Source organism: Salvelinus sp. IW2-2015, linkage group LG18, assembly GCF_002910315.2.
Source record: "Salvelinus sp. IW2-2015 linkage group LG18, ASM291031v2, whole genome shotgun sequence".
In the NCBI taxonomy this organism is placed as follows: domain Eukaryota; kingdom Metazoa; phylum Chordata; class Actinopteri; order Salmoniformes; family Salmonidae; genus Salvelinus; species Salvelinus sp. IW2-2015.
Genome location: NC_036858.1, coordinates 32365311 through 32383674, shown reverse-complemented (window position 1 = coordinate 32383674; position 18364 = coordinate 32365311). Strand labels below are relative to the sequence as shown.

At 44.1% G+C, this 18364-nt stretch overlaps 1 protein-coding gene across 1 annotated transcript; it reads left to right on the top strand.

The window, feature by feature from the left end:
- Positions 1-4765: 4765 nt before the first annotated feature.
- On the top strand, positions 4766-18149 carry LOC111977520 (zinc finger protein 318). Its single transcript, XM_024006967.3, has 10 exons — positions 4766-5231; positions 5604-6566; positions 6738-7923; positions 9944-10026; positions 10134-10233; positions 10342-10661; positions 13282-13464; positions 14251-14350; positions 14767-14885; positions 15600-18149. Exons 1-10 carry the CDS (start codon positions 4968-4970, stop codon positions 17580-17582), a joined length of 5301 nt encoding a protein of 1766 aa, XP_023862735.1. The 5' UTR covers positions 4766-4967; the 3' UTR covers positions 17583-18149.
- Positions 18150-18364: the final 215 nt, after the last annotated feature.

Genomic DNA, 18364 nt, shown 5'->3' with positions numbered 1-18364 from the left:
CGGTAAAAGTGAAGGTCTTTTAGTTGAGTGGAAATTCTAACATTGTCTCTTTCTTGTCAAAACATATACTCACTCAATTTTTAAGTTAACTGCAGAAGAAGAAGAAGGAAGATGACTTTATTGTGCAAGTACACAAATATCCAACGGAAATTCTACAGGTATACAAGAGGTAACTTTTGTTTGTACACTGTTGCTAGAGCTTTTCTAGTGTAGTAGTTAGCTAGCAGATTGGCCACTCCAGGGTTCTCTTATGTATTACTTTACCTTTTATTTCTGTAACTTAATGTTCTATTCTTTTTTCTTTTTTTACTATCCAAGCTGTAAGGTTGCTTGTTGCTGACCAGCGGCAAGTTTTTTCCCTCCTACCTACCTAGGAGTCTCTATCTTTGCCCATTTTCTAGGATGATCTCAGGACTAGGTTTTGAACATCCAACATAGCAAAGGTAACACAAGTTCAGCTGAATTAGATTTTAAAAAGAGAACATTTTTCTTTTTGTCACTTTTTGGAAATGACACAGCATTCAATTACAAAGATCTGTGCAATCCAGTGTTGATGTACAGTGTAGTACTCTATTCCAGATGTAATTTTGGAAGTTCTGTTACCATACTTTTCTGTGATGTTTCTGTATTATTTTGATCAAAATATAAAATGATGTACATAGGTGACCGTGAGGTGTGCATGTTGTGACATCTGACGTTGTTGAGATAAACATGTAGTGCACAGAGCGTCAAGATCGATGAAAATGCATCCTAAAGATTATTTTCAGAACATAAAAAAATTGCATCTGGGTAAGTTTTTTGTAGTGTGTTTAGTCGCTGAAGGAATGTTTCTTAAAAATACATGTACACCTCTGTCATAAGGCTTGTTACTAAACGTACTGCTATTCTAATTCGTTTCAATCCTGAAAGATCATCTTTCTATGGTGTGATAATAAACACCAGACTATTATGAAAATATGACTTGTGTCTTTAATTATACATTAGATTGACAGGCTACTCGAACCTATTCCATGTTGGTACTACTTTGACACAAACACAGAACGTTTTCAGCGTAGCCTGGCTAATACATGGATGGAAAGTCTACACCCCTTAAAGAAATCTGTTTGCTGCCTTAAAATTCAAACGGGATGCAATTTGATTATTTTACCCCTACAGATCTACGCAACCTACAAATTAAGAAAATATAAAATACTGATATAATTGGATAAGTCTCCACCCCCGAGTTAATACTTGGTGGAAGCGCCTTTGACAGTCATTACAGCTGTGACTCATTTGGAATACATTTCTACCAACATTGCACAACTCTTAGGGTAACACAGTATAGCCATTGTTTTTGTCAAAATTGGGCAAACTCATAAATTTGGTTGGGAATCATTGATGGACAGTGATATTCAAAAAAGCCCTTTTGTGGGGGAAAAACTCATTCTGATTAGCTGGATCTGGCTACTAAGTCAGACCAGGCCCACCCATGGCTGCGCCCCTGCCCAGTCGTGAAATCCATAGATTAGGACCTAATGAATTCATTTCAATTGACTGATTTCCTTATGTGAGTTTGAGTTTATCTTTACAGGGACAGTGCACATTAATCAATGTTTCAGTAAAAGTGCCAGAAGATAGCTCTATTTGGTAAAAGACTAAGTCCATATTACGGCAAGAACAGCTCAAATAAGCAAAGAGAAACTACAGTCCATCATTACTTTAAGACATGAAGGTCTGTCAATCCGGAACATTTTGATAACTTTGAAAGTTTCTACTAGTTCAGTTGCAAAAACCATCAAAAGTGCTATGATGAAACTGGCTCTCATGAGGACCACCACAGGAAAGGAAGATCCAGAGTTACCTCTGTTGCAGAGGATAAGTTCATTAGAGTTACCAGCCTCAGAAATTGCAGCCCAAGTAAATGCTTCACAGAGATTAAGTAACAGACACATCTCAACATAAACTGTTCAGAGGAGACTGCATGAATCAGGCCTTCATGGTTGAATCACTTCAAAGAAACCACTACTAAAGGATACCAATAGCAAGATGAGACTTGAGATTTCCAAAATGGTAAAGGTACCACGTTCATCTGTACAAACAATAGTACTCAAGAATAAACTTCATGGGACCACGCAGCCGTCATTCCGCTCAGACGCGTTCTGTCTCCTAGAGATGAATGTACTTTGGTGCAAAAAGTGCAAATCAATCCCAGAACAACAGCAAAGGACCTTGTGAAGATGCTGGAGGAAACCGGTACAAAAGTATCTATATCCACAGTAAAACGAGTCCTATATTGACATAACCTGAAAGGCCGCTCAGCAAGTAAGAAGCCACTGCTCCAAAACCGCCATAAAAAGCCAGACTACGGTTTGCAACTGCACATGGGTACAAAGATCACACTTTTTGGAGAAATGTCCTCTGGTCTGATGAAACAAAAATAGGACTGTTTGGCCATAATGATCAATGTTATGTTTGGAGGGAAAAGGGGGAGGCTTGCAAGCCAAAGAACACCATCCCAACCGTGAAGCACGGGGGTGGTAGGGGGTGCTTTCTGCACTTCACAAAATAGATGGCATCTTGAGGAAGGAAAATTATGTGGATATATTGAAGCAACATCTCAAGACATCAGTCAGGAAGTTAAAGCTTGGTCACAAATGGGTCTTCCAAATGAACATTGACCCCAAGCATACTTCCAAAGTTGTGTAAAAATGGCTTAAGGACAACAAAGTCAAGGTATTGTAGTGGCCATAACAAAGCCCTGACCTCAATCCAATAGAAAATTTGTAGGTGTAACAGTTTAACTTTACGTCCGTCCCCTCGCACCGAATCAGGCGCGAACCAGGGACCCTCTACACTCATCAACAACAGTCACCCACGAAGCATCGTTACCCATCGCTCCACAAAGGCCGCGGCCCTTGCAGGGCAAGGGGAACCACTACTTCAAGGTCTCAAAGCGAGTGACATCACGATTGAAACGCTAGTAGCGCGCACCACCGCTAACTAGCTAGCCATTTCACATCGGTTACACTGGCACCATCCCTACGGTGAAGCATGGTGGTGGGAGCATCATGCTTTAGGGATGTTTTTCAGCGGCAGGAACTGGGAGACTAGTCAGGATTGAGGGAAAGATGAACGGAGCAAAGTACAGAGAGATCCTTGATCAAAACCTGCTCCAGAGTGCTCAGGACCTCACACTGGGACAATGGTTCACCTTCCAATAGTACAGCAACCCTAAGCAAACTTCCAAGACAATGCAGGAGTGGTTTCGGGACAAGTCTCTGAATGTCCTTGAGTGGCCCAGCCAGAGCCCGGACTTGCACCCGGTTGAACATCTCTGGAGAAACCTGAAAATAGCTGTGCAGTGACGCTCCCCATCCAACCTGACAGAGTTTGAGAGGATCTGCAGAGAGGAATTGGAGAAACTCCCCAAATACAGGTGTGCCAATGTTGTGGCGTCATACCCAAGATGACTCAAGGCTGTAATCGCTGCCAAAGGTGCTTCAACATAGTACTGAGTAAAGGTTCTGCATACCAATGTAAATGTAATATTTCAGTTTTAATACATTTTCAAACATTTCTAAAAACCTATTTTTGCTTAGTCATTATGGGGTATTTTGTGTAGATTGATGAGGGAAACAAACAATTGAATACATTTTAGAATAAGGCTGTAATGTAACAACATGTGGATGAAGTCAATGGGTCTGAATACTTTTCGAATGCACTGTATATCTTAATTTGGAAAATGTTCTAACTTTATTTAACTTTGAAAATATGGAGTAGGTTGTGTAGATAGATCTGTAGGGGTAAAACATTGAATTAATTTTAAGACAGAAAAATGTGAGAAAAAAAGTTCAAGCGGGTGTAGACTTTCTATAGGCACCGTACTCAAATTAATTGCCATAAAAAAATATATATATATATTTTACCAGGTAAATTGACTGAGAACACATTCTCATTTACAGCAATGACCTGGGGAATAGTTACAGGGGAGAGGAGGGGGATGAATGAGCCAATTGTAAACTGGGGATGATTAGGTGGCCATGATGGTATGAAGGCCAGATTGGGAATTTAGCCAAGACACCAGGGTTATCACCCCTACTCTTACGATAAGCGCCATGGGATCTTTACTGACCAAGAGAGTCAGGACACCTGTTTAATGTCCCATCCGAAAGACAGCACCCTACACAGGTAAATGTCTCCAATCACTGCCCTGGGATATTGGGATATTTTTTTAGAACAGAGTAAAGGGTGCCTCCTACTGGCCCTCCAACACCACTTCCAGCAGCATCTGGTCTCCCATCCAGGGACTGACCAGGACCAACCCTGCTAAGCTAGCTTCAGAAGCAAGCCAGCAGTGGGATGCAGCTGACATGACTAAAACTGCTTGTCTGAATTCAACTAGTTAGACAAAAGTTAGAGGTTTTGATGATCACACAAATAGAATACAACTCAAACCCAGTGTTTCACTTTAAACAAAAATGTTACCCCTTTTCAGCCCAAAATAGAAACGTCTTGCTTGCGCTTGTATCAATTGGTCTGGGTTTACATTAGACGCGTATTATTCAGACCAATGCAATGAGGTGTAGAGATATTGAGATGGATTTGGGGCCTGTTTTTTTACGGGCGATGGCTGGAATTAATATGTCTCTTGCTATTTTCTTAGTAGTACGGGATTAGGTAGGAGGATTTACAGTATGTAAACCTTTTTCAACCACACACTTCAGCACGGTAGGTGGCGGCATGCATCTTTCACGTTGTTTTGCGGACCGCCAGTAATACCAAAGAAGAAGGTTCAAGCAGGCCGGAAATCACAACACATTGAGCGCTGAGTTGTTCGTCAAACACTCAAATTCAAATAGCTACATGGTAGCTTGCATTTGTTATCACCAACTGCAGACAGTAAGTAAGAGAAAAAGTAAATGTGCATAGAATCAGTGCGGTAGTAAGTAGCTGTAATTGATAGAAAAGGGCCAATTTAACAGTGAAATATGTATCGTGGTCGGCCTCTTCCACCTCGAGGAGGGTACCCGCATCAGTGCGAGGACCGTGGTCCTACTCCTGTCCGGCCTTATCCTGGGCCACCGTTTAGAGAAGAAAGAGGCAGGCCCAGACCTCCGTTTCAGGGTTACCACGACGGGCCTCCAGACCCGTACAGGCGTTCTCCACCGCTCAGGAGGTATCCTTCTCCCGGTTCAGTAAGTCACAGAGTTCCAGGCAGTGAATATTGGGGCAGCGGCCCTCCCCCAAGAGAAGTAAGTGCAATAATTATGTGCGGGATACTGTCTACCACTTGCTAATTACATTGGTAAATGTAGCTTTCAAAAACAATTCGTGCATGTTGTCTGTTTGCATAGCGCATTGGTTAGCTAGCTAACTAGGCTAGTTATCATGACTATTTGTCACTGTTTATTGTTAACCAGCTACAAGCGCAGGTGCAATTTTTATTTACAGTGGAACTGGACGTTGCTCCGTCCCTTGCACTGGCTCCTATTTCCTTTTTACTGGAGCAATGCATTAATTTGCCGAAATGCTGTGTCTAATAACTTAAATCCTGTCAAACTATTTATTGTAATGAAACTGATTACAGTTAAGGAATTTGATTACAAACCTGTTTCTGTCAATAGAGATCTCCATCTTCTCCCCGTGGTTGCATCCCCACAGACCACAGTCTGGTAATCACTGTGGGCAATGAATTGACTGGACCACCTGGGGCAGGGCTACCCTCAAGAGACTACCCTCCTTACCTGCCAAAGAGGTCCAGTTATGATGGCCCTGACGACCGTGGCCCCAGGAGGCAGAGTCCCAGCAGAGGGAGAAGCCGACCTCGTAGTCGCAGCCCGGGAATCAGGGTACGGAGCAAGAGCCGTCCTCGTAGTCGCAGCCCTACAATGGGGGGACAGAGTAAAAGCCGTGCCAGAACTCGCAGCCCTGCAATGGGGGGACGGAGTAAAAGCCGTGTCCGAAGTCGCAGCCCTGCAATGGGGGGACAGAGTAAAAGCCGTGCCAGAACTCGCAGCCCTGCAATGGGGGGACGGAGTAAAAGCCGTGCCCGAAGTCGCAGCCCTGCAATGGGGGGACAGAGTAAAAGCCGTGCCAGAACTCGCAGCCCTGCAATGGGGGGACGGAGTAAAAGCCGTGCCCGAAGTCGCAGCCCTGCAATGGGGGGACAGAGCAAAAGCCTTACTCAAAGCCGCAGCCCTGAATTGGGGGGACAGAGTAAAAGCCGGGCCCGAAGCCGCAGCCCTGAAATGGGGGGACGGAGCAAGAGCCGTCCGCCAAGCAGGTCCCGAAGCAGGAGCGGGAGTCGTGGCCAGAGCTATGGACAGGCCCGCAGTATAAGCAGAGCAAAGAGTGTTGGTCCACACAAGAGCAGGAGCCGCAGTGTCAGTAGCAGCAGTACCAGCAGTACCAGTAGCAGCAGTAGCAGGAGCAGCAGGGGAGGCTGTAATAAGATAAAGAAGATGAGCAGGTTCAAGGAGCTGGAGTTGGCCCGTCGCCACAAAGAGATGGAAGACATGAACATGCCCACAAAGTCCATCCTGAAGAGGTGCATGGACTCAGAGACTGACTCCCCCTCATTTGTGCAGGTAGGGGACATATGCCATTTTATTACTGTGTTAAATTAATTGTGTAGTGTATTACCGATCTTCATACTCATTCTAACCCTGTCATCCCACAATGACCTTTTTTCTTTTATCCAAATGATTATCATGATTAATTTGTTCAACATATATTGTTCTTTCGTTTTTGTTTTGCAGAACAGTGATTCTCCAAGAGTTACCCCTGGTGCTGAGGCAGAGCGTCTCCTCTCAGCTATGAAAGGCATGGACCCTAACATGTTGGCCACCATGCTGGGAGAACTGAGAGATGACCCACGCATGGCCCAGGGCAGACTTGATCCCAGTGGGATTGCAGGTATCCTTGGCCTGTTGGGAGGTGCATCTGCACGGCAGGAGGAGAAAAGGAAGAGGGTACCAGACATTGACGATGAGGAGAAGTTCCTTTATGGTGATGAAGATGATCTAGAGAAGGGCAGGTCTCCGACTCCAGCAGGAGTTCCCCGTCAACATGGTCTGTCAGAGCTCTATGGTGATATTATGAGTGGCGCCTCACAGCACCTAGAGGGCCATCCTGGTATTGTCGATCAGAGAAGTTCTCGTCAGCAACAGGTGGACAGGAGGTTTCAGCATCAAAGCAGGTCCTCTGCCACCCCTGACCATAATATCAAGGTTGAAGAGCCTAATGACTACCCACTAGGAACAGGACCACTGGAAGGAAAGGAGAAGCAAGACGTGGAGGAGTACGAGAAGATCCAGGACCTCCTCAAAACCATTGGGCTGGATCTGGGGGTGACGGAGATCAGCAAGATGGCTGCCAGGACTCAAGAGCGTCTGCATGGAAAGAGGCCCCCTCTGAAAACCCCTTCCCCTTGTCCTGGGAGGAGGCGGGGTCACCGTGACTCTTCAAGAAGCTCAGGCAGGAGCAGGCGTAAGAGCAACAGTGGGAGCAGCTCCAGCAGTGGTAGCAGTCGTAGCAAAAGCCACAGCCCGAGTCGTAGCAGGAGCCTGAGCAGCAGCCTTGATAACAGAAGGAGCCAGAAGAAGTCACCCCCATCTGGCAGGCGCAGCACCCATGGGAAGACTCGAGGCGGCGGAGAGGTGAAGACTGAAACTACTCCAGTGACACCCACCCACCCTTCTATCTCGATTCCTGCCTACGCCCAAGCCCAGGCACATGGTCTGGTACCACCCAACTATCCACCTCATGGCTTTGGGCAGTATGGGAACTGGCCGTACATGCCCCAACAGTGGCCGATGTACCCACCTCCATCTATGGGCATGCTGCCTCAATCTCCCACTGAAGATTTTCCGAACGCCCCGCCGTTTGACAGACCATACTTAAACGTCATCCAGCCAGAGTTACACCAGGGGGGTGAAAGAAAAGGTGAGAACAAACCATTGAATAAGTGGATGTTTAATTACTTGTTCATTCCTCTTCAATAAATACTTTTTGTTGGTGATCAATGAAACTGCAGCACATACGGTGCTTTCGGAAAGTATTCAGACCCCTTCTCTTTTCCCACATTTTGTTATGTTACAGCCTTATTCTAAAATGGATTAAATCAAAACATGTTCCTCATCAATCTACACACAATACACCATAATGACAAAGCGAAAACAGGTTTTTAAATATGTTTTCATTCTCCCCAATTTTGTGGTAACCAATTGGTAGTTAGTCTTGTCCCATCGCTGAAACTCCCGTACGGACAACCCAGCCAAGCCGCACTGCTTCTTGACACAATGTCCTCTTAACCCGAAAGCCAGCCACACCAATGTGTCAGAGGAAACACCGTACACCTGGCAACCGTGTCAGCGTGCATTGCTCCCGGCCCGCCACAGGAGTCGCTAGTGCGTGGTGGGACAAGAACATCCCTGCTGGCCAAACCCTCCCCTAACCCGGACGACGCTGGGCCAATTGTGCGCCACCCGGTCGCAGCCGGCTGCGACAGAGCCTGGACTCGAACCAGAATCTCTGGTGGCACAGCTAGCACTGCGATGCAGTGCCTTAGACCACTGCGCCACTCGGGAGGCCCCTTTTTAGACATTTTTGCAGATGTATAGAAAATAAAAACAGTACTATTCAGACCCTTTGCTACAAGACTTTGTGTCCATTGAGTGGTAAATTCAATTGATTGGACATGATTTGGAAAGGTATACACCTGTCCAGATAAAGTCCCATAGTTGACAGTGCATGTCAGAGCAAAAACCAAGCCACGAGGTCGAAGAAATTGTCCGTAGAGCTCCTACGGCACAGATCTGGGGAAGAGTACCAAAACATTTCTGCAGCATTGAAGGTCCCCAAGAACACAGTGGCCTCCATCATTCATAAATGGAATAAGTTTGGAGCCACCAAGACTCTTCCTAGAGCTGGCCACCCGGGCCAAACTGGGAAATCGAGGGAGAAGGGTCACCTCCCTGACCAAGAATCCGATGGTTACTCTGACTGAGCTCCAGAGTTCCTCTGTTGAGATAGGAGAACCTTCCAGAAGGACAACCATCTGCAGCATTCCACCAATCAGGCCTTTATGGTAGTGGCACATGAGAGCCCGCTTGGAGTTTGCCAAAAGGCACCTAAAGGACTCAGACCATGAGAAACACGATTCTTTGGTCTGATGAAGATTGAACTCTTTAGCCTGAATATCAAGTGTCACGTCTGTAGGAAACCTGGCACCATCCCTACTGTAAAGCATGGTAGTGGTAGCGTCATGCTGTGGGGGATGTTTTTCAACCGCAGGGACTGGGAGACTAGTCAGGATCACGGGAAAGATGAACAGAGCAAAGTACAGAGATCCTCGATCAAAACCTGCTCCAGAGTGCTCAGGACCTCACACTGGGACAAAGGTTCACCTTCCAACAGGACAACGATCCTAATCACACAGCCAAAACAACGCAGGAGTGGCTTCGGGACAAGTCTCTGAATGTCCTTGAGTGGCCCAGCCAAAGCCCGGACTTGAATCTGATCGAACATCTCTGGAGAGACCTGAAAATAGCTTTGCAGCAACACTCCCCATCCAACCTGACAGAGCTTGAGAGGATCTGCAGAGAAGAATGGGAGAAACTCTCCAAATATAGGTGTGCCAGCTTGTAGCGTCATATCCAAAAAGACTCAAGGCTGTAATCTCTGCCAAAGGTGCTTCAACAAAGTACTGAATAAAGGGTCTGAACACTTATGTGATATTTTATTTGTAATTTTAATACAGTTGCAAAAAGTTCTAAACCTGTTTTTGCTTTGTCATAATGGGGGATTTTGTCGATTGATAAGAAGAAAAGTTATACATCTTAGAATAGGGCTGTAATGTAACAATGTGAAAAAGTCAAGTGGACTGAATACTTTCTGAAAATACTGTAAGCAGTAGTTTTAATGATGTAACTCCTGTCTAATTTTGTACATTATTCCTGTATAGCATCATCAAAGATGGCCGCTCAGGATAATGGCAAGGACAGGAGGGTTTTAGAAGAGAGAAATAATGAAAGCCAAAAACAAAAGGTGGAGTATTCAGCTATCCACTGAAATTCAAATGAAGCCTACAGTATTGTCATTTGATGCTGTTTTGGCATACACTAGTTCTCTAATGATTCTCCTGCATTCTGTAGGTTCTTGAAGAACGTGAAAAACTGAGAAGAGACCGAGAGATCCGCATGAAGAAGAAAGATTATCTCATGAAGGAACTGGAGAGATTGCGAAAACAGCAAGGTACTTCATCTCAAAGCCTTTTCTATATTTGTTAATGATTATTATTATTATTTTTAATTCAGAAGGTTGTTGCACAGTTGGCTAAATTTTTTATTGTTGACTTTGTAGGGGAACTGCTGCGCAAAAAGCGGCGTGTAAAGGATGGCCACAAGGACCCATTACTGTCCGAGATCAGTCGGCTCCAGGAAGAGGTCATGTCTCAGATTGCTGTGCTCCGCAACGAGCACGAGGTAGCAGAGAAGAAACGATGCGAGCTTGACAAAGTGGCTCTTATTCTCGGTCTACAACCAACTGACAAGCCCCGGCGAGAGGGTAGGGCTTCTGGAGACCTTGAGCATCCAACACACCCACCACCTCCAGACAAGGAGAAGAAACAGGAGCGCGCTCGCAGCCGAGAGGTATCACCTGGGCTCCAGGCCTCTGCCAAGGTAGAATTCCGTAAGCTGCTCCCGGCACAAGCCAGAGAGCTGAAGTACTGGTAAAACCTTAGAAAAACATGTACATTATTGCTGCAGAAACGTAATTATTCTGCAGAAAGTGACAGGTCAACTTTGCTTTATTTTAGGATATGAGTCTAAATGACTTCATGAATAACTATTCAAAAGGTCCGGTTTTGATTTAAATGTATACTTGCCCTTGTCTGATTCATTAAATACCAGTAAGCAGTAATTACACTACATGACCAAAAGTATGTGGACACCTTCTCGTTGAACATCTTATCATGGGCATTAATATGGAGTTGGTCCCCCTTTTGCTGCTATAACACCCTCCACTCTTCTGGGATGGCTTTCCACTAGATGTTGGAACATTGCTGCGGGGACTTGGTTCTATTCAGCCACGAGCATTAGTGAGGTTGGTCATTGATGTTGGTCGATTAGGCCTGACTCGCAGTTGGTGTTCCAATTCATCACAAATATGTTCGATGGAGTTGAGGTCAGGGCTCTGCAGGCCAGTCAAGTTCTTCCACACCGATCTTGACAAACCATTTCTGTATGGACCTCGCTCTGTGCATGGGGGAATTATCATGCTGAAACAGGAAAGGGCCTTCCCCAAACTGTTGGCTCAAAGTTGGAAGCACAGTCATCTAGAATGTCATTGTATGCTGTATCGTTAAGATTTCACTGGAACTAAGGGGCCTAGCCCAAATCATTAAAAACAGCCTCAGACCATTATTCCTCCTCCACCATACTTTACAGTTGGCACTATGCATTGAGGCAGGTAGCGTTCTCCTGGCATCCGCCAAACCCATATTTGTCCGTCGGACTGCCAGATGGTGAAGCGTCACTCCAGAGAACGAGTTTCCACTGCTCCCGAGTCCAATGGTGTCGAGCTTTACGCCTCTCCAGCCGACCCTTGGCATGGTGATCTTAGGCTTGTGTCCGGCTGCTCGGCCATGGAAACCCATTTCATGAAGCTGTTGACGAACAGTTATTGTGCTGACGTTGCTTTCAGAGGCCGTTTGGAACTCGGTAGTGTGTTGCAACCGAGGACAGAGCTTGTGTGGCCTACCACTTCGCGGCTGAGCCGTTGTTGCTCCTAGACGTTTCCACTTCACAATAGCAGCACGTACAGTTGACTGGGGTAGCTCTAGCAGGGGAGAAATTATGAACTGACTAGTTGGAAAGGTGGCATCCTATGACAGTGCCACGTTGAAAGTCATTGAGCTCTTCAGTTTGTCCATTCGACTGCCAATGTTTGTCTCTGGCAATTTCATGTCTGTGTGCTCGATTTTCTACACCTGCCAGGAACGGGTGTGGCTGAAATAGCCGAATCCTCTAATTTGAAAGGGTGTCCACATACTTTTGTATATAAAGTGTACTTTGAATACCTGGCATTCAGCCTTTTGCTTATACATCATATATGGGGTTAAACAATGTGTGGTGCACAAACTGCTCAGGATTACCTGGACAAACAGTGTGCTATGTCATCTGTTGGTGTTGTCCAAGAGGCAGACTTTGACTCCTCGGTTTAAAAGTTCCCTCTTTGTATGCCAATGTCTGACCCAACTAATCTCAAAACTGGTCTACAAATGCATGCATGTTTACAAATTGTGTTTTTAACCTGCAACTTATGTGGAAACCTGTTCAGTTTCATATGGCAAACAGTTGTGATTAAGCATAGGGGTACATCTTCTCTGATGTCTCACCCAACAATATACAATATTTTTCAGAGTGCACAGTATTTGTTTATGAAAGACCACCACCATGTCAAACTTATTCTCTGAAAGAGTTTCTGGAGATGCCAAACTCAGGTAAGATGTTTGTTAGAAGCTTGGATATAGGGTATTTACTTTCATAGATTGAAATATTAACATCATTCTTTGTAATTTGACTGTCATTTCATAAGAGCATTTTCACCATCAACATGTAGGCTAGCTAGGAGTGCAGCGATTAGTTGGGATGAATACTTTGCATACAGAGAGGGATCCCAATAATGTGGACTGTTAATCCTTTCCACTGGCTCAAATTATTTCTAATTTGTTAATAGGGTGATGGTGTATTTCTAATTTATTAGAAAACTTAAACATGGGTATTCAATTAAAATAATTGATTGAATATGGAAAATATGTAACATTTGAAGATGAGAATACACAAAAGTCAAATGGATCTCATTGGAAACTCAACTCTCAATTGTAGCTGTTTTGTTGCGAGGAGTATATCTCCTGAAATATCATACTTGATGTTTTTCCACTCCACTCATGGTCTCTGAACACCACTCATTTCTCACCACTTTTTTGCGCAACTCACAGATCAGTATTTAAAATGTAATTTTGACCATTAATTGGATAAGCGTACAGGAATATGACAATGCGAGTCAAATATTAGCCTTAAAAACAGGATTCTCTGACAACCTGAGTAACTCCCTCATGGCTGGAACACAGATCGCCTATGTTGTCAAGGTGAGAGTTTTTGTAATTTCCATGTTTGGGGAACATCGTAAAATTATCTTTGTTTGTCTTTTTAATACCGTCTTTCAGTATTTTTTTTGCCTGCTTCCTCTAGGCTTATTTAGCTCTTTTGCTGACTTGTAACTTCTGTTCTTCATTAGGCAGCATCATTGTCCTTAAGAGCCTCTCCTAAGAAAGCCCCAGCCAGTACCCAGCCTCCCGAGCATCCAGCAGACCTGTTTGAATACTATGACGCTGGGAACCACTGGTGCAAAAGCTGCAATGTCACTTGTGGTTCCATGTTCGATTTTTTCACACACTTGCACAGCAAATCGCACCGAAAGGTTTGTTTACCATTTTATAGAATGTTTCAATAAGACTCCAGCTACAGCAGTTCCGGAGTCCTACTGTGGAACTAGTCACATAACGTACAGACTACAGAGAACAACCAAACCATCCTTGCTAGGCTACGCAATAAAGAAATGTGTTAGCTAGACAGTGTTGCTTAATGTACAAGTCTTAATAATACATTTTGCGATTGAGTGGTCAGGTAGCCGTGCTGTTCATGCCTTTACCAGCACAGCTGGAGCTCAAGATAATCAATTAGATTGCATGGCCGGAACTATTTTTAATAATGAATTATGAGCTAGCATTGTGTTGGGAAAGGTATGATCATCCAATTCAACACTTCAGTTCATCCTGTCTAGCTAGTTAGATAGTGAAGTTTACATTTAATTAAATTGCTATCTATTAAACACTTGGATGGACACATCTCTTTACAGGCCCTGTTAGCTATGAAGTCCGCTAGTTAGCTACCTTGAAAGGAACGCAGTAGACTCCTGAATGTAATGTGATGTGGAAAGCCTATTGGCTGCTCTCGGCAAGGATTCTTGTGCTCTCTGCTAAGGACTTATTGGCTGCAGCTGGACCCTTCTTGGTCATTCAGTCAGTGAATTGAAGAGCTTTTGTTTACTATCATGAAAATGCGGTCTCCTGTTTTTGTTCTTTGTCCCCATATCTGGTCGAGTTTCCTTTACCTTCCCAACCTTGCATTTTGTTATTTGAATTGTGCAGTCTCGTATTTTTACAGCAAATTGCTTATGCATTCTTTTTTCATTGGCACTGTGCAGACTCAGGATCCTTACAATCGACCATGGACGTCAAGTTCCTCCAACAATGAGATTAATAAGATTTACTCTTCAGGGGAGAAAATGACTAAACCTGCTAAAGGTACCAACTTAATTTCTGTTTTTATACATTTCCCTTTTTCTAAATATGTGTAATGTACTGTTAAACGTTGTTAGCAATCTTTTACTTTTAGGCTCTTTGTGCTGGATCACTACCACAGTTTGCAGTCACTGAATACAAAACTATGCATAAGAAGTAAGAAATAAACATTGATTTCTATATGCAATGTAAAGGGGGTCATTTTGGGTAACCGTTAGTCAATTACAAATGTTGATGTTTATATGTCCATGTTTACTGAATGTACTTCTTATACTCTCCAAGTAACGGACCTACATTTTATAACAATCTACTTTTATAACAGGTTCTTCCATGGAGAGCACAGTAAAGGTAATAATCAATGATTGTTTCCTGTGACCATTAGGTATTTTAAACAACTTCTCTCTCTTTTTCTCTCATAGGATCTGAGTTTTTGGTGCCTGTGAGGGGATATTATTGCCAGCTGTGCGAGGAGTTTTACGGGGATGCAATTTGTGCTGAAGATCATGCCACGAGTCATACTCACAATGAGAAATACAAGGTAGGCCATTACTAGTTGGGAGTAGGACATTATTTCACTAGGGCTACATTAAGGATGTTTACAAATTAGACATTTGGAAACCTGGTTCGGTTTCCTGCCGCATTTTGTTACTGCTTTGTGCACACAGTAGTCTTTTGTCTACTTTGCAGGCCTATGATCAAATACTATCTGAAATGTTTAAAATTAGCTTGCCTGGTGCAATAGAAATCATAAAATAGTACCACAAATCTTGCTCATTTGACACTCCAGGCAGGCTCAAGCAAAGTATTTAAAATACTATTTGAACCCTGGTCTGCTACTTTGGATAGCTTAGACATATATCAGTTTGTAATTTAGGGGAACTATGTTTTCCTACAGTAGAGGTTGCAATACAAGTTTAAGTATGTTCACCTAGCCACTGTCACCAACTGCTAATTTAAGCATTTTCATTTCAAGTCTAAAGTTCAAGGACTTGGTTTGAATTTGAAATTATTTGGGAATGACATTTCATACATGCTAATATTGGGTACATTGATTTACGTTGGTTTTTGGTTAGAAAATTCTAATGGTTAGTGTTTGGTGTTGGTGGCTAGGTAAACAAACTCATTGTGGATTGCACTCTGTCCTTGTCCATACACTGCCTACAAGGGAAGAACACTTGGATGAACTGTCCCTAAAAAAAAAAAAAAAAAATCCACTTTAATGTTTTACATATGTGTTTGGTCCTTCTGCTAGAAACGAATGTATGAGTATCCACTCTACGAACAGAGACGGAACCTGGATCGTCAGGCAGGACTCACGTTGGAAGTTGGTGACAAAAAGCACTCTGAGCTCAAACGCAAACACGAAGAGGAAGAATCCAAAAAGAGCAAAGAGAAGGAGGAAGGGAAACATAAACGCAGCAAAAAGGACAAGGACAAGGGAAAGGACAAGGAGAAGATCAAACACATGGAGAAAGAGGGGAAGGCGAAGCACAGCAAAAAGGAGAAGTACAAATATAACAAGAGGGAGGAGGAGGAGGAGGAAGAGAGGGCCAAGTATAGCAAAAAGGAGGAAGATGAGAGGTCTTTGTACAGCAAGAAAGAGGAGAGATATAAACATAGCGAGGAAGAGTGGCCCAAGTACAGTAAGAAGGATGAAGAGAGATACAAGCATAGTGAGGAGGAGGAGTGGTTAAAAAATCGCAGGGAGGAGGAAGAGAGGCCTAGGTCTAGCAGGGTAGAGGAGAGACCCAAGTTTAGTTGGAGGCATAATGAGGAGGAGGAAGACCGGTCCAGATATGGTAAGGGGAAAGAGACCAACCCCAAATATAGCAAGAAAGAGGAGGTGAGGTGTAGATCAGAGAGGGAGGATGGGAAGCCTAAGAATGAAAAGGAGGAAAGACAATCAAGGAAGGACCAGGGTGAGCGTCAAAGGGAAGATGAGAAGTCAGGATCTAGAAAGCAGTCTGAGCCTGAGAAACCCGGTGAGCCTCCCAAAGTGTTCTGTGGGCCTAATCCAGCATTGAGAGCAAAGCTGCGCAAGAAAAGTGAGGAAACAGCCAAAGTAGAGCCAAAGGCTCCGTCTGCTTTTGGAAAGTTCAGTTGGAAGAAAAAAATTGAAAATGAGCTTGCGAAGGAGGCCGAGAGAGTGGCTGCTGAGTTCCTGAAGGAAGATGAGGCAGATGCTGAAGAGGATGACGACCCGGATGCGTTTTCAAAGTCTGTGGCCGCAGCCAAGAGCATTGCTATCAAGCTGTCAGGGAAGACAGTCATCCCCCCAACTAACACATGGGTACCCTTCAACTCCGAGAAAATACGCCCAAACCTTCCTGCTCCCTCCATGGTCCTGAGAAAGTCCTCCGGACTTGGGCCCTGGGTCTATGCTAAACCGGCCCCTCTCAACACCTTCCCCTCTATCAGACCACCCGGTGCCAGTGGAGAGACGCCCCTGCCTGTCATACAGAACCAGCCTAAAAAGGACCCTGTACTGGCAGCAGACATCATTTCCAAGGCGTTCTGTGGTGAGGAAGTGGAGTCAGCAGATGGCACCGGGAAGCCAGGTCCCAATTTTACACCAGACATAAAGAAAGCTTCCACAATGGAGTCTGTTAGTCAAGCCCACACATCCACTCCTTCAGCAGTGATGTCAGAGTTCAAGACTCCCCTGCCTCCCCCGCCTGTCCTGATCATGATGACCATGGAGTCGGATGTATCTGCACCAGGAGTCCCTGAGAGTGAGCAGAATGTCCCTGTGATGGTCACACCCCCTCCTTTCATGCAGAGACCCCCAAGTGAGGTGATGAAGAAATCAGAAAAACCGAAGTCTAGCCTAGCTGCCGCAAAAGCACAAGATTTATTTGACATATTTTATAGCAGCAGTACCACAGCCAGTACCACATCCACCACCAGCACTGCCATGTCCACTAAAACAGTCATAGAGTCCAAAGCTGCTCTGATTGACTTAAAGAACAGCGACGCCTTGGAGGCTACTGCCCCACAAACAGAGCAAATCCAACCTGAGCTCCCAGCTCTTGACAACAGTAACACCATTGAAACTGACACAAAGGAGTCAATGGAGACTGAGCGTGGGTCTGACCCACAGCCCCAGGAAGATGCGCCTGAGAATGACCCCATACAATTCGATAACCCATCAGATACTCTGGGTATCTCAACAGAGACCCTGGATCTCCCAACAGAAGTGCTGGGCTTAGATCTGTTTGATTTAAATTTTGATTAACAGATCCCACTAGAACGCAGGCCATTGGAGGGTGGGTATTTTAGGTAGTTGATGGGATTAGGGTGTACATTAGAGGGGAACAAATAGTAACCAACACATCCTTCTGATTAGGAAACTAAGCCCAGTTGTCTTGGGCAGGTTGATGTTTATTGTCATGAATCTTGCCCTGGAGGCAGAACTGAGTGATTTCCGCTAGATGGGCCAACTGCAAAGTCATAATTGGCTATATCGTAAAAATGTAAGGTTAGATTTTATGACTTTGTGGCTGTGCCACCGAGTGACCACTGCAGAGTTGCCTCCAGTACATGAATCATCCCAATAAATGCCAACCTGCGTAATTTAGTGGCCCTAGCAGGCAGCTCGAACTTGAATGGATAAGGAAATGAAACTCCCACTGAAAGATATGAGACATTCTTAAGTGATGAATCTTCAGAAATGTTGAAGCTTGTGCTGCAGTTCTTTTTGTGTTGAATAATTTCTTCATTCATCTCAACTTTTTTTAACTTAAGGTAATGTACAGTACCATGCTTATTGATTACTATGGTTTTGTGTGTATCCATTTTCAGCCTCTTAAGTAAAAAGTTATTTTCTCTTTAAATGATTGAAAGGTATTTTAATACAGGAACAAGAGAAAAGGTTAAAAGAAAACAGAACTTGGTAAGGTAGTGCAGCATGGACCAAAATATTTGAACAATGTTTTCTTTTACAATTGTGTCATGTAATATCTGTCACTCTTTACAGCACCCTCCAGAAAAGAAGATGTGGATATATATATATATATA